Source organism: Rattus rattus, chromosome 1 (assembly GCF_011064425.1).
Source record: "Rattus rattus isolate New Zealand chromosome 1, Rrattus_CSIRO_v1, whole genome shotgun sequence".
Classification (NCBI taxonomy): Eukaryota; Metazoa; Chordata; class Mammalia; order Rodentia; family Muridae; genus Rattus; species Rattus rattus.
In genome coordinates, this window is record NC_046154.1 from 54,744,753 (window position 1) to 54,759,248 (window position 14,496).

General features: G+C 39.8%; 1 protein-coding gene across 3 annotated transcripts in view; it reads left to right on the forward strand.

Moving 5' to 3' along the window:
- Positions 1 to 14,496, forward strand: part of Itgb3bp (integrin subunit beta 3 binding protein) — a 58,835-nt gene extending 44,339 nt beyond the window's left edge. For all 3 annotated transcript variants that reach the window (XM_032901779.1, XM_032901778.1, XM_032901780.1), the window contains 4 exons: positions 27 to 120; positions 1,140 to 1,199; positions 12,251 to 12,298; positions 14,297 to 14,496. In XM_032901779.1, coding sequence (XP_032757670.1) covers positions 27 to 120; positions 1,140 to 1,199; positions 12,251 to 12,297 — 201 coding nt within the window. In that variant the 3' untranslated portion in view covers position 12,298; positions 14,297 to 14,496. The remainder of the gene's footprint in view (positions 1 to 26; positions 121 to 1,139; positions 1,200 to 12,250; positions 12,299 to 14,296) is intronic.

Consider the following 14,496-nt stretch of genomic DNA (forward strand, 5'->3'; position numbering starts at 1 on the left):
AGTCATCAAAAATAGTTTTTTTTCAGGCTTTGGAGGGCAACAGACAACTTGAAGATCTCCTTGGTGTTTCCCTAGTACCATGCTCCTTAAAAAGTGAAGCAAAGAAAACCAAAGAGCTAAGTAAGAAAAATTTATGTGTTTTCTTTAAGATTTCCCTTTTAAATGCATGTATTTTATGTATATGAGCATTTTGTCTGCCTACCCAAAGAGGACATCGGATTCCATTATAGACAGTTGTAAGCCACCATGTGGTTGCTGGGATTTGAACTCAGGACGTCTGGAAGTCCGTGCTCTTAACCACTGAGCCATCCCTCCAGCACCTGCATTTTTAATGTTAGTAATTTTAGAGATAAACCTTCAAATGTTTCTCAAGTCTGATAGCTCACACATATCCTAAAGCTGTCCAGATAGAAGTACTGTTAGCATCTGTAGAAGATGTGTTCTTTATCAGGAAGTGTTGCTGTATGGCTTCCTCTTTTTGGAAGAAGAGATTGCACAGGGGAGACTGCTAACAGGCTTCCTTTATACTGAGCTCCTTTTCACAGTAAGATAGTAAGAAGGCACTACATTGTGCTTGATACCGATGGTGTGTATTGCTTTCAATGATTCTTTTTCTACAATGAGAAAGTTATTAGTTCATATTCCATGTTTATGTGTTCATAGCCCAGACTGTACTGGAATTCACTGTGTCCCCCAGGCTGTTCATGAAGTAACAGCCTCCCGAATGCTGGGGTTGCAGGTGTGCACCAACCACACCCAAGTATTTTATGTAAATTCTTTTTTAAAAAGGTTGTGTGTGTTTGTGTTAGAGATCATACGTTCAAGTGTGCACTCCTGTGTGTGGGCATGGAGTGTCTTATCACTGCCTGATCCTGTGAATTGGTATTTCTTCTTGAGCCTGGTACTTACATTTTCTCGTCTAGACTGGACGCCAGCACGTCTTAGGGATCTTCCTGTCCTCAGCCTACTTAGAGCTGGGATTCCAGTCATGCATAAGATTCCCAGCTTGGTAAATGGGTACAGAGACCCGAATTCTAACTCTAACAATTGCTCAGCACGCTATCTTAACCACTGTGCCATCTCTACAGCCCATTATGTTACTTCTTAATGTGAGGGTGGACTTATTTTTTCTCTTTTAGTGACAAAAGTAATGAAACAAAAGCTATTTGAAAAGAAAAATTCAAGAATTCTTCCCAAAGGTAAGATTGTAGTGTTTTAGTTTATTACATTAAAAATGTTTTCATGGTGCTGGAAAGATGGCTTATCAGCTGAAAGCACTTGCCGCTCCTGCAGAGAATCTGGTTGTGGTTCTTCACAACCCATGTGGGAGCTTACACCCATCCATGACGCCAATTCCTAGGGATTTGGTGCCTTCTTCTTACCTATACAGGCACCAGGCACACATGGTCTTCAGACTTCCATGTAGGCCAAACACTCATGCACATAAAATAAAAAAAAATTTTAAAGAGAAGTGCAAAAAAGAGAGGACTTTCATAATCATTTCATGAACTAAGGTCTCGTGTGTGTGTGTAGAAATTTATCCATCTTTAAATTTTCCCAATTTAGTGAAATATAAGTATTTAAGATATGTCCTATTGACTTTCTGAATTCCATCAGTATGTCTTATACTGGCTCCCTTTTCTTCTCTCATTTCATTTATTTGAGTGCTGTTGGGGTTTTTTTGCTTTGTTTAGTTTTGTTTTTTGTTTGTTTGTTTGTTTTTTTTTGCTTTGTTTTAGTTTTGTTGCTTTTAGGGGCTTGTTTTTTTGTTTATCTTTTTGAGGAGCCAACTGTTTTATTGAGTCTTCACATTGTTGTTATTGTTTGTCTTTTTGTTTTTTACTTCCATTCCATTGATTTCTACCCTGATCTTAATTATTTCTTTACCTCTGCCTTTTGGTTTGGCTTGTTCTTGTTTTTCCAAGGCCCTAATCTACATCATTATGTTTTCTGTATTTTAAAGTAGTTATAAATTCCCTTAATAGAACTGTTTTCATATGGCTTTTTTGTATGTTTTTAATTTCATCCAGTTCTTGTAATTTTTCATTTCCATTTTGATTCCTTCAGTGACCCATTCGTCATTCAGCATTGTTATCCAATCTGTATATGTTCGTATAGAGTCTACAGCTTTCATGTTGACTTCTCATCTTATCCCACTGTGGTCAGATAACATACAACAAATTATCTCTGCTTTCTTTTTTGTTATTGTTGTTACAACTTGCTGTATATTGTATTATATAATCTACTTTAGAGAAAGTTCTATGTTATACTGTGAAGAATGTGTATTATTCAGTGTTTGGTTGGAGTCTTCCGAAGTGTCTGTTAGGTCCATCTGTAATCTCACGTAACTCACTTGTTTTCAGTGTTTGTTTTTTGTCAGGGTGCAGAAAAAGGAGGTTATTGATGTTATCCCCTGTGGTGGTTTGAATAGCAATGGCACCTATAGGCTCACATATTTGCATGTCTGGTCATTAGTGAGTGGCACTACTTGACAGGGATTAGGAGGTGAAGACTCACTGGAGGGGTGGGGCTTTGAGGTTTTAGAAGCCCAGAGCAGGCTCAGTGGATCTCTTTCTCTTCATGCTGCCTGCTGATTCCGATGTAGAACTCTCGGATACCTCGCCATCATCATGTCTGCCAACATGTGCCATGATGCTATTTGACTAAACCTCTGTAACTGTAAACCAGGCCCAGTTAAATGCTTTCCTGTCATAAGAGTTGCCTGGTTGTAGTGTCTCTTCACAGAAACAGAACACTAACTAAGATACCCACTACTAATGTATTAGGATTCATCCAAGTCACTATATGTAGTAGTATTTCATTTGTGAAATTAAGTCCACACATGATCAGTGCACATGTTTAAAATGGCAGTGTCCTCTGGGTGGATTGTTGCTTTAATCAATATAATCAATCTTCCTTCTCTCTTCTAAATTTGCTTTGAAAGCTAGTTTGTCAGATATTAGAACAATATCTGCTTTGTTTCCTAGTTTCAATTTCTCCAAATATGCTTTTACATTCTTTCACTCTAAAGTCATGTCTGGCCCTTTTCTTTTGTCTTGTTTTGCCCATGTGTGGTATGCATGTGTGTATTCATGTTCACATAAACATATGCATAGATGTAAGTGTGTGTGTAGGCCACAGTTTGACATTGAGTGTCCTCCTTGACTGTTTTCCACCTAACATATATGGCAGGTCTCTTACTTGAAACCACAGCTTGCCAGTTTGGCTAACCTAGCTAGGCAATTTGCTCTTGAGGTCTCTGTGACTGTCTTCTGTGCACAGGCGTTACAGGTGAGCCACCATATCCTTCTGGCATTTACATGAGTACTGGGGATCCAAACTCTGGTCTTCATGTTTGCACAGCAAGTGCTTTGCCCATTGAGCCTAAATATTCTTTGATAGTCAAGTGTGTTTTTAGAGACAACGAACAGGTGGATCCTGCTTTGTTATTCAACCTGCCAGTCTGTGTCTTTTGATTAAGGCATTGAAACCTTACTATTCAGAATTAATACTAAAAGGAATTTCAGATGAGCCACCATATGCGCCTGGCATTTACATGGGTACTAGGGATCTAAACTATTGTATTGCTGCTGTTTTGTTGATTTTTTGTTTTTGTTTTATTTTTGTAGTGTCTGGGGTTTCTATAGTCTTTTCTTGCTAGATTATTGTTCTAATGTGTTTTATTCTTTCCTGTAGCACCATGGATGAGTTTATCCTTTTCTTTGTTCCAGTGGAGTCCTTGAAGTATCTAGTGTCAACCACTGGCCCTTGTGCATGTCCCGACTCCAAAAGCTTGGGAGTAGGAGAGCTGTAAGGTGCCTAGCTGTGTGTCATGAAGTCCTTTAGCTGGTTTGAATCATGAAAAGTGTTTCTTCTTCAATGATAAAATGATTTCACTGTGAACAGTATTATGAGTTAGTTTCATGCCTGTAACATGAAGTCTGTCTCCTTCCTCCTCATGATTTACAGACTTGATCTTTTCATAGTCTTCTACATTATGTTTATCCCTTCTTAGTAATTCATCTTTCTCATTGTCTGCATATTGCAATTCCTCTCTCTTGTCTTTAGCCCTAGCATCCTGCTCTCTCCTGTTTTATTCTGCCTATGGAGCCCTATTTGATGTAGTGAACTTTGAATTTCTTGCATTTTACTGTGCTTTTGTTTGATTTTTTTCTGTTTGTTGTTTTTTCTTTCCACTTTTATATCCTGTATTGGCTTGTCTCTTTTTTGTTTGTTTATTTGTTTGTTTTTGTACTTGCATGTAGTGTATATATGTGCACATGGCTGTGTATGTTCATTTGTACGCCAGAGGTCAACACCAGTTATTTTCCTGTCACACTCCATCTCATTTTTTATTTTTATATTTATTTTATGTGTATGGGTATTTGGCCTATGTGTATGTATGTGTGCTACATGTGTGCAGTGTCCATGGGAGCCAGAAGAAGGGATCAGATCCCCTGGAACTGGAGTTAGAAGTGATCGTGAGCCCCGTATGAGTGCTAGAAATCAAGCCCAAGTCCTCCGCAAGAGCAGCTAATGCTCTTCCCTGCTGAGCCACCTCTCCAGCCCTCTGTATTAGTTTTTGAGATGAGGTTTTTACTGAACCTGGAGTTCACTGATTTCCCAGACTGGCCAGCAAGCTCTCAGGATCTGCCTGTCTCTGCCCTTCCAGTATTGGGAGTTCAGACACACCACCATGCCTGGGTCTTATGTGGGTGGTGGGGATTAGATTGACTGAGCCGTCTATTAACACCAGACTACTTTATTTCTTTTAGCTATTTGTGTTCTCTTACAATTCACTCAGGAGTTTGTCTTCTTTGAAATCTTTGAATAATTTATAATCATTCTTTTATATTAAGTCTTTGAGATTTCATATAATTCACTCCCATTAAAGGGCATTACTGTGAGATAAATGATTTTTGGAGGAATCATTATGCCTTGGATTTTCATGTTTCTTTATTTTTGCATTGAGACTTACACATCTGGAGTTAAATCTTCAGTTGATTTTTTTTTCCTTTCTAAATCACCTGTGTTCTTCATGTAAACGTGTTTGCAATGTAGGAGAGTAACTTGGTTGTAGTAGGTTATAGTGTTGTTTTCTGCTCGTCTACAAATCTAGCTTAGTCAGACCCCTCAGCGCACACACTCAGGGCAGCAGGCTTAACCCCTAATACTCCCCTGAAGGTAGCACACCGTTTGCAAACGCAGCCACCGTCAAAGCTGGACACGCCCACTTGGAAATGACAGTAACGGTCAAATGAAAACAATCCTAACCAAATTTTAGGAGGCAGAAGAGCACTGATGGGACTGTAGGTGAGCAGTGTCCCTTAGTGCGTGGGGGCAGGGCAGGGCAGTACTGGCCAGACAAAGCAAAGGGGAGAAGAGGGGGAAATCATAGAAGAGTGGAGTTGGGGTGGGGGGGTCATGGGAGAGGAAGCAGTTTTGGCTAAAGTTAGGGTGAAATGAGGGGCAAAGAAATCCAAACGGCAGGAGGCTGCAATAAGGAAACAACACACAAACCAAGCTGTTGTGTTCTTCTGGAAAGTCTATCAAAAAGATGGGAAAGGAAAGTCTTGAGGTGGGAAAAGAGGGCAACAGGGGGATTTTTTTTCCTAAGAGGAAGGAAGAAGCCCTAGCCAAAGCCTGCACACTAGCCCTTGTATGCTCAGCCTAGCCTAGGTGAGCATGGAAGAACAGCGGGTCCTATGTGCCTGTAGCTCCCTGTCCCCCTTAATTAGCCATCATTGCCTTTCCCAACCCATTATCACCTCAATCTTGGATCTGGGGTCTAAGCATAATCTAGAGTCCTCTCTATTCTTGGGGAACACTATAACCTCAAGGATGACACAGATATCTATAGAAGAATTGACCTCCATTGCCTGAGAAACGGGGGACAGGGGCAATATTGCCTCTCTATAACCCACTCTTGTCTAACCCATAGCATAAGAAGTAACAGCAAATCAACTCCAGAATCTAAGTTCTCTTCCAGTCTTCTCCAGGTTCCTAGTTTGTACTACCTCACAGCGGAATGGGGACCAAGGATGAGCAGGAGGCTTGGGACAGAGGAGCATAGCAGTACTTACTAAGGAATACCAAGTATATTGGGGACTTGTGTCTGTTCCTCCGTAGACCCTGGCTCTCAGCAGATCCCACCTTGCTAAGCAGTGAGTTGATTTAATTCAGGTCCTTCCTCGCGGTTTTGAAGTGTATTGATTGCTGGGTCTCTGCTTCCAGTCCCAGGAGTTGCCCTGCAGTTCCTGTGGGTGAGTGATGGAGGGCCTGGAACCACCAAGCCTCACAGCAGTGGTCTCGGGCTGCTCCTGTTGAGTGCTACTTTGGTCAGGTGCCCAACAGAGACCTCCTGTATTATGACTGAATTATACTTTGTTATGTGTAGAAGAATGAGAATTTTAATATTACAGCATAATGTCACTCGGCAGTCTCGGCGAGTAGAGCTGGCTTTTGACTAGTCATACTTTAGGCTACCATCCTTTAGTATAAGCAACTGCCATTTATTGAGTACTGGTAATTTCTGTGTTCCCAGTCCTCTGCTCAGGATATCTTTACAGCAATATTACAAGATAGTTATTTTCACTGTCGTTATGGACAATAAACAAACACGCAGAATTCACTAACTTAACCAAAGTCATTGGCAGTTAAGTTACAAAGCAGGGACTCCATCTAAAGGTCAGATGACTCAGAAAGTCCATGTTTCTCCCAAAAACAAGTGAAGTCAACTGGTCACCCCAGTTGTCAGATTATACATAAATGTAAATGACACTGGACCAACCAGTCTAATGTGTTTGAGTGGGCTTAACTTGAACAATAACCTTCAGTAAAAATGCCACATTCCAGTCAGATACAGCGGCCAGCTGCATTACACAAGGGTAACCAGGGCAAGATACCTCCAAAGCTATTGCAGAGAGGGGGAAGTAGGCTCCTGTGCCTCCCACTTGCACTGTGCCATAGGGTCTCACACAGGAGCTGTTTAAAGGACTGGGGTCTCTTCTCCTCCTTTAGCTTTGCATGGCTTGAGTGCAGTATGCCACAGATTCACCTTCCTAACCTGACAAGATTTAGATTATAATATGACATTTATATGTTTATTATTTCCCTAGAAGTCTATATTTCTGTGCCAATGATGTATTTTTAAAAATCCATACTTTCCTAGAAGTATTAATAGTTAAAACTGGCATTTACCAATTTTTGAGAAATGAAGGAAAAACTCTCAGGTAATTAGTTAACAAAATTATTACATTTAATTCATTAATTAAGGGATATACCATGGCACACTTGAAGGGATCAGCAGGCAGATTACAAGAATCTCTCTATCAGGTAGCTCTTGGGGATCAATCTCCGGTTATCAGGTTTTGGCTGCAAGGACCTTCATCCACTGAGCTATCTCAAGTAATTCTAAAGAACTTTCCAGAAGTATTAATACATAACTAAAATCTCTTGGGGAGTTGTCATTTTGGGGATAGTATGTCATTCCTTTCAGTTACCCACTGCACCTCAATTCTTTGTGCATTTATGCAAGAACAGCCTCCTAGCTACTGTGTTGTTTTCAGACGTATGGACTGACTTGTCAGGCTTCTACAGGTTGGGTTTCTTTCATTCATAGAAGAAATTGTATCACTAAATCATATTTTGAAATTCCCAGTAGGCATTAGTTATTGTTGTGACTTAAATAAAAACTATATAAAGACCCATTTTCATAACATATACCAGTATTGCAGTGCCTATCTACCACTTATTTGCACTGATAATCCCCCATTTCCATAGGCTACAGTAGCTCTTTGTGTTTTTAAGTCACTAAAAGCACTTTACAACTCATGACCATGTGCTTCCTTGGAGTCTGAATCTGAGCTCTTACATTGTATTGGATTCTTTCCCCGCTGCTGTCTCTTGATTCCTGCCATGCGTATTTTCAGTGTCGGGGTGGGGAGGGGTTAAAGTTGTTAAAGACGGCATGCACACATAACACAAACACATAAGCAAGCTCAGAACGTTTCTTACTAAGTCAACAGCTCTCATCTGCATCGCGTACTGATTAAGAAGCATTTGCTAGTTCTACAGCTCCACCCGCCCTGCCTGCTCCTTTGGAGATTCTGCTTGACTTCCTGACACTTCCTACTTTACTTTTTTTCTCTTATTACCCAGATTTGTTTAAATTTTAAAACATCTTGTGAATCTGCATAGCATCACAGCTTCTTTTAATCAGCCCTTACATTGAGTACCAAATTTGTTTCATTTCTGTAATCATAAAAATGGGAATAGGCCAGTTACTTGTTTCACTGTCAGCAGTGTGTACCTACGGTGGCCATTTTGGATGAGGATGGCATTCTTCTTAGAACCCTCTAGTTTCCTCTAAAGTTTTCCTAGAATAATTAAAACAGGCAAGTACAGGAGAATTACAACATTTCTGTTGTCCTCACCTCCCCAAACCTTAGTGCCAGTTCCCTTCACTCAGCACCACTTGCTGGAGCTCCTGCAGGAAGAGGAGGATCCGGGTGACACTCCAGAGATAAGTAAGCAGGCACTTGGCAGGTCCTGTGGAGGAGGCTTCATGGAACTGAGCGACCTGAAGAGGTCGCTGACCCGTTAATAAGAACTAGTCCTGTGACTCAGAATGCCTTTTAGACTAGTGAATAACAGCCCTCTTCCGCTAACTCAAGGTTCTGGAACAAAGGAAGGCTTCTTTTGGTTACTCAGGATATAAGACTAAGGTCACTTCCCTTACTAATATTGGCTTTATGACTATTAGGAAAAGATGGAATGAAAGCTTCCTTTTCTGTTATATTTAGATGTGAATTTTCATAATTATTTTAAATTTGTTATGCCTAAGATCTAAGACATCTGACTGTTCAGCGGTCTGAGACCGATGATGGAATGTCACACTATGATCACATGGTGAGGCATGAAATGTATTTGCTTTATACAATCAACCCCACTAAAAACAACCTCTTACAGATACTCCTTAGTCAATAGATGGCATTCTGGAGCACTTGGCATTTTCGTTTTTTCTAGAGATATTAAAAAATGCCACCATTGTTTGTCTGTGACGAGGACTTCCAGTAAACAAAATGTTTTTGAAAAGAATGTAAGCAAATTGTAGAGCAGCTGCCAAGATAAGAAATCAAGAGACGCAGTTTCAGTCCAAAACACATTTTGTGTTTTGAGGATAATTGTGTAGGTTGCAGAATGCATATTTCAAATGCTGCATAGCCATCTGAACTTTACAGTGTTCAAAAAAGTTGATTGTCTCAGCTATTTGTAATAGAAACTATTTCAGAACTCCTAGCTCTGGTCTTCTAAAAAAAAAGGCCCAGACTGTGTTTTCTTTAGCTAACTAGCATTGTAAAATTCATGTTGGCCACAGGATTCTGAAGCTTTCACGTCCTTTAGGCTACAGGACAAGCTGACCCCTGTGCTGACACCACAGAGTGGTTTGGTGTGGCCTTGCCCTTTCGTTCTAGCCACCACCAAGGTATTTTTAACCAACTGTTAGACTTCTCACAATTCAGTCTTGAAAAGATATTCATCATATTGGCCAAATAATTTTACTTCTTGAAGACTATTGACTGCCCTTTTGGCATTTCATCTTTTATCTTAAATATTGAGCAGCATCTTTTTCTTCCCTCAGACACTTTAGTTTTAAAAGTACTCAGATTTGAGTTTGAAAATTCTCTTTAAAATTCCCTCCTGTGCTTTCCTGGATTTACTTGGAGAGAGCTGTTAGTTTTGGTGTCAGAGATACATATTAATGCACACTGTAGCTCTCTCCTTCATGAGGACTCATTGCTGTGCATCTGTCGATGGTCAGACCTCTCCTGTCCGCAGTGTTACTGTTCTTGCTTTCCAGCATCACTGCTGTTCCGGGACTACTGTAACCAACGGCTCAGAACGTAGACTTAAGATTTGTCTTGGATGTGAGGAAAGCCAAACAGGGTTATTACTTTTCAAAGCCTTTTACATAATTTTCTTCCATGATTTAAATTTTTATACTTTACTTAAAATATGATAATTTTTCTTTCAAAAGAAATCTGTAGCAAATGTCAAAATTACACTTTTGGACTCACTTAATAGCAATTATGTGTTGAAAAGGTGTAAATAACTTGCAAGCAGACAGTACAAACATCCAGGTGCTCTTATGTGCTGATGACAACAAAATTGAAAAGAAAGACTGTAATAATTCTGACTGCTTTTCTCTGCACAAGATATTGATTATTTGTGTGTGGTGAGAGATTTGGAAAATTCAATTAAAGGAGTTGTGCAAAGGTTTCATAAATTTCCCTTCTACAGCGTGTACACAGACATTGTTGCCTTTTAAATCAATGCAGCACTTCACAATATATTTTCTTTGAAACATAAAAATAAATAACATTTAAACAGTTCTGCTTACTACAGAAACAAATTTTATTTTCTGTGAAGCATTTAGTCATGTGCTACCACTGACTCAGACCCATTTGCCAGCTGTAACAAATTTTATAGACACTTCCCTGGAGACATAGCTCACGTGCTATGAATTTTTAAATGAACAAATGGTGAAGAAGGGGTGTCAGCAATATAAAAATTGATCAGTTAAAAGATAAAAGCATAAGTAAAGAGATTTGTATGGTGGCCTTAATAGGTTTTATTAAATAAAAATACTATAAAAGGATAGTAATGACTAGACTGAGGACTGACTGTTCTTGAGGAGGAGAAGAATTACCCTGGCACATTTATAGAAATTGGTTTTTTGTTGCCTGACAGGTGAACATTTTCCATTTTAACCCTGAAAAGCAGTCAGAAAAACTAACCCCATCCCCAAGACTCACATCAAATTGCTTAGTTGCATACATATTTTAGACACATAAGTAACAAAGTATATTTGCATTATTATATAGCTAATTGTGTGAGGTGGCCTGCTGTCTATCACAGATTCAGAGGAGGAGGGAGGTCATTTGTATTCCCACTTAGTTACAGCCCACAGAATGCGGGGGCCCCTGCTGCTTTCCTTCTCATAAACTGCTTTTTCTTCCCCGGCCTCTAAGCCTCCTCTTATCTAACTGTAAAGTCAGTCTCAAATGGGCCATGCTCTGTGAAGCTCACCATTCTCCTAGGGAAGCACAATTGTTCCATGTCATAGGCTCCCATGGTCCTTGTCAGCTGTTAAGTGTGTTTGTGTAGTGCATTGTCACTCTCAGATTAGTGGCCTTCTTGTGTTGCAGCCACAGAGCCTGAGCCACAATCTGGAGAGAGAGGGAGGGCTGGGGTGTAACTAGAGCACAGCACCTACTGAGAACCCAGATCAGATGTCCCTTATGCAGTGCAATGAGGGAGGGAGGGATGGATAAATGTCTAGTCTAAGAATTTTTTTAATATTCTCTATCAAAGTTAGATACCTTACAGCACAAGAAGTGTTGTCTGATTCCAAGAATTATCTAGCATTTTCAAACACTTAAATTTTTTTGGTTTTGTTGGGTTGGTTGATGTGTTTTAAGATAAGGGCTCACTATGTAGTCCTGGCTAACTTAGAACTTGCTATGTAGATCAGGCTGGCCTCAAACTTGCAGAGATCCACTTGCCTCTGCCTCCTGAGTGCTGGGATTAAAATTTCAAAACTTATGGTTGCTCTCTTTATGTCCTTCATTAATTTAATGTTTGCAGAGTACCTGTTATGAATTAGTCTTCTGGCCTTAGGGAAAAACAACAAAACATGGCGGCCCTCATCCTGCTCTCAGGAGCACAGAGTCCATTACAAAGGGCAGGAACCATAGTGAAGCGTGAAAGAATGGCAACAGCATCTGCTACTCTTGGTATAATGTGCAGGCATACAACAAGTTTCTCCGCCATTATCATTTTAAGAGTAATATTCTGAAGTAGAGCCTACAAGATGTTGAAATAAAAATTATGAAGCCCAAACTTGTTTATTATGAAAATAAAAGTTTTTTTAAAAGATTTATTTATTTTTATTTTGCGTGTACTGGTGTTTTCCTCACATATGTAAATGCACCTCTTCATGCAGTACCCACACAGGGTAGATACTGAAGAGGGTGTGCCCTCCTTAGAGCTGAAGTTGCAGATGGTTTCAAGCTGCCGTATGAGAACTGGGTCTTTTGCAAGAACAGGAAGTACGCTTAACTGCTGCACCATCGTTCTAGCCCCCAACTTTATTTTAATTTCACTTAATGCAATATTTACTTTGTACCATATACTGTGGCAAGTTATTTTGAATTGTTTTCTGAAAAAAAATCTCTTTTCCATATAGAACATCATCCTAACAGCTTTGAATTCCTTAAAGCCATTTTGAACTGAGGTAATGTCTTACTTTTCTAAGTCAGCTAACCTTGTTAAATTTCACTGTTTTGTTCACGTAAAAGCATTTTACTTACATTGTAAGGTTTAATTAATTAGTTATAGCTTTCCTTTAAAAGCAATTATATTGTTTTGTAAAGATAACCTTTTTCTAGTAGCTAACTATAACATAAAGACTGTTTCACCATGTCATGTATGATGTGTTCAGAACCTCACTAGATGGAATAGCCTTGCTTGCTATGGGCATTTCTCTCATCTCATCCACACGCCTGGCTGGCTCTTACCTAGTGAAGAGAGCGTCTATCCCAAGCGTAGACCACAGCCTCAGGGGGTATGCTGTCTCAAGTATATTTACTTCATCATCTTCTCCCTCAATTGTTCTTCTTCATGGTTCCTTTCTAGGGTTTATAGCACTCAATTTTGCTAAAAACCTCAAAACACATTCAGAAGTGATATGATCTAAAAGCATTTTAGATGTGCGGACAAACAAACTTTTGAGTTATACTAAATCACACAAGCTAAGATCCTTCATTCTAGGGTTCTGTCCTGCTGCACAAATACTATGACTCTAATGAGGATCACAGTGTCAGCTTGGAGAAACAGATAATGCCCCATAGGGCAAGCCTCTCTGGCATAAAAGTTAGCAGTTAACATGGGTCAGGTCTTAAAGCATAGTGGAGTCCACTGGAATCCATATGGAATCTAACCTTGAACTCCACGTACTGCCCCAAACTAGAGGCAAAAGCTTCATTTCTAAGTCTGAAGACCACTGACCTGCCTAATGTTCGTGACTGCAGCTGGGCTGACAAGGACAGGGGAGTCTGACCACATGAGACAGGAAACACAAAGGCCCATGAACTTGAAATAGGCAGTGATAGTGAGACTACACATGAGAAAGAATGGTGTGTAAAATTAATGACCTATAATGCCAGTAAAATGTAGGCCAGTAAATGTTCTGGATTCTGCCTTTCATGAGGTGTAGAGCCAAGGAAAAGTTGATAATGGTTATAAACACTGCTTTCTGCTGTGAGTACCAGTGAAGCAAAAGCAGTGTTAGAAAATTCACAACACACATACATCGACTCAGGAAAGTGTGACAAGGTAATTAGTTAGAGACTGAGGACTTCACACCAGCTCTAGCCTAGTGTAGTGCACACAGCTGTCATCCCACACTTGAGCAGCTGAGGTATAATCCTGGGCTTTAGAGCGTTGAGGATGTCTTAAAGGTGAGTGGGACTATCCTACTAATTTACTTTACATCGCCTCTGTCCAGGAGCCACATACACTCTAGTGACAGATACCATGTACTTAGTAGATGGATGAACTGAAAATTAGTTTTTGTTTTCTCCTTTAAAAAAAAAAAAAGACAGGGTTCCACACTAGACCCAGGCCTGACCTCAGCCCTCCTCCTTTACCTTCCTAAATGCTGAAATGATGAACATGGACCAACCATATCTGGTTCCAAAAACCTGGGAAATTTTGATAAGTTGTGTAAATATGCAGAAAGAAGTGTGCAAGCACAAAATTTCAGAAAGGGAGACTAAGAGGAAGGGTTCAGTCATCACACTCAGGTAATCAGACGGCCAGCAGCATTGTAAGACAGCAAGTGTCTCAAGAATGCCTTAGACTTTGTGGTTGCCAGGAAGGAGGTACACTGCCACCACCTGTTGTACCGTAACATAAATCTTACTAAGTTTCTGCTTGATCCTGGATCAAAATCCTTCTTAGTAGTCCTTCCAACAACCAGAGTTGACTAATGAAAACTTTGTTTGCAGTGTCGTGTCTGGTGTTAGTATAAAATAAAAATAGCTTTTTAAAGCCCAAAGATGTTCAATACCAACTCGACTACCTAGTTATGACCCTATATATGCTCCAGGTTCCCCTCATACTGGATTGTAAGTGGGGATTGTGGTACTTCTTTGTAAGAGTAAACTGAACTATTAGCCTAACTCGTGTCTTTATGGTAACATTTTAATGAGAGCTTTTCTCTCCTTTATAGTGTTACCTTCAAGTCTGACAACTCTGTTAACCTACCTGGATACTAGTCAACCATAAGAATGCAGACAAGACTGAAGTAAAGAGTCAGTGAAAGACTGTCAAGTTTGCAACCCATCTTATAAGACAGGTAGAAGATATGTTGATTATTCTAAATAGAAAAAAATAAAGGCATCCGCTGTACACTGCCTTTTTGTGCAAAAA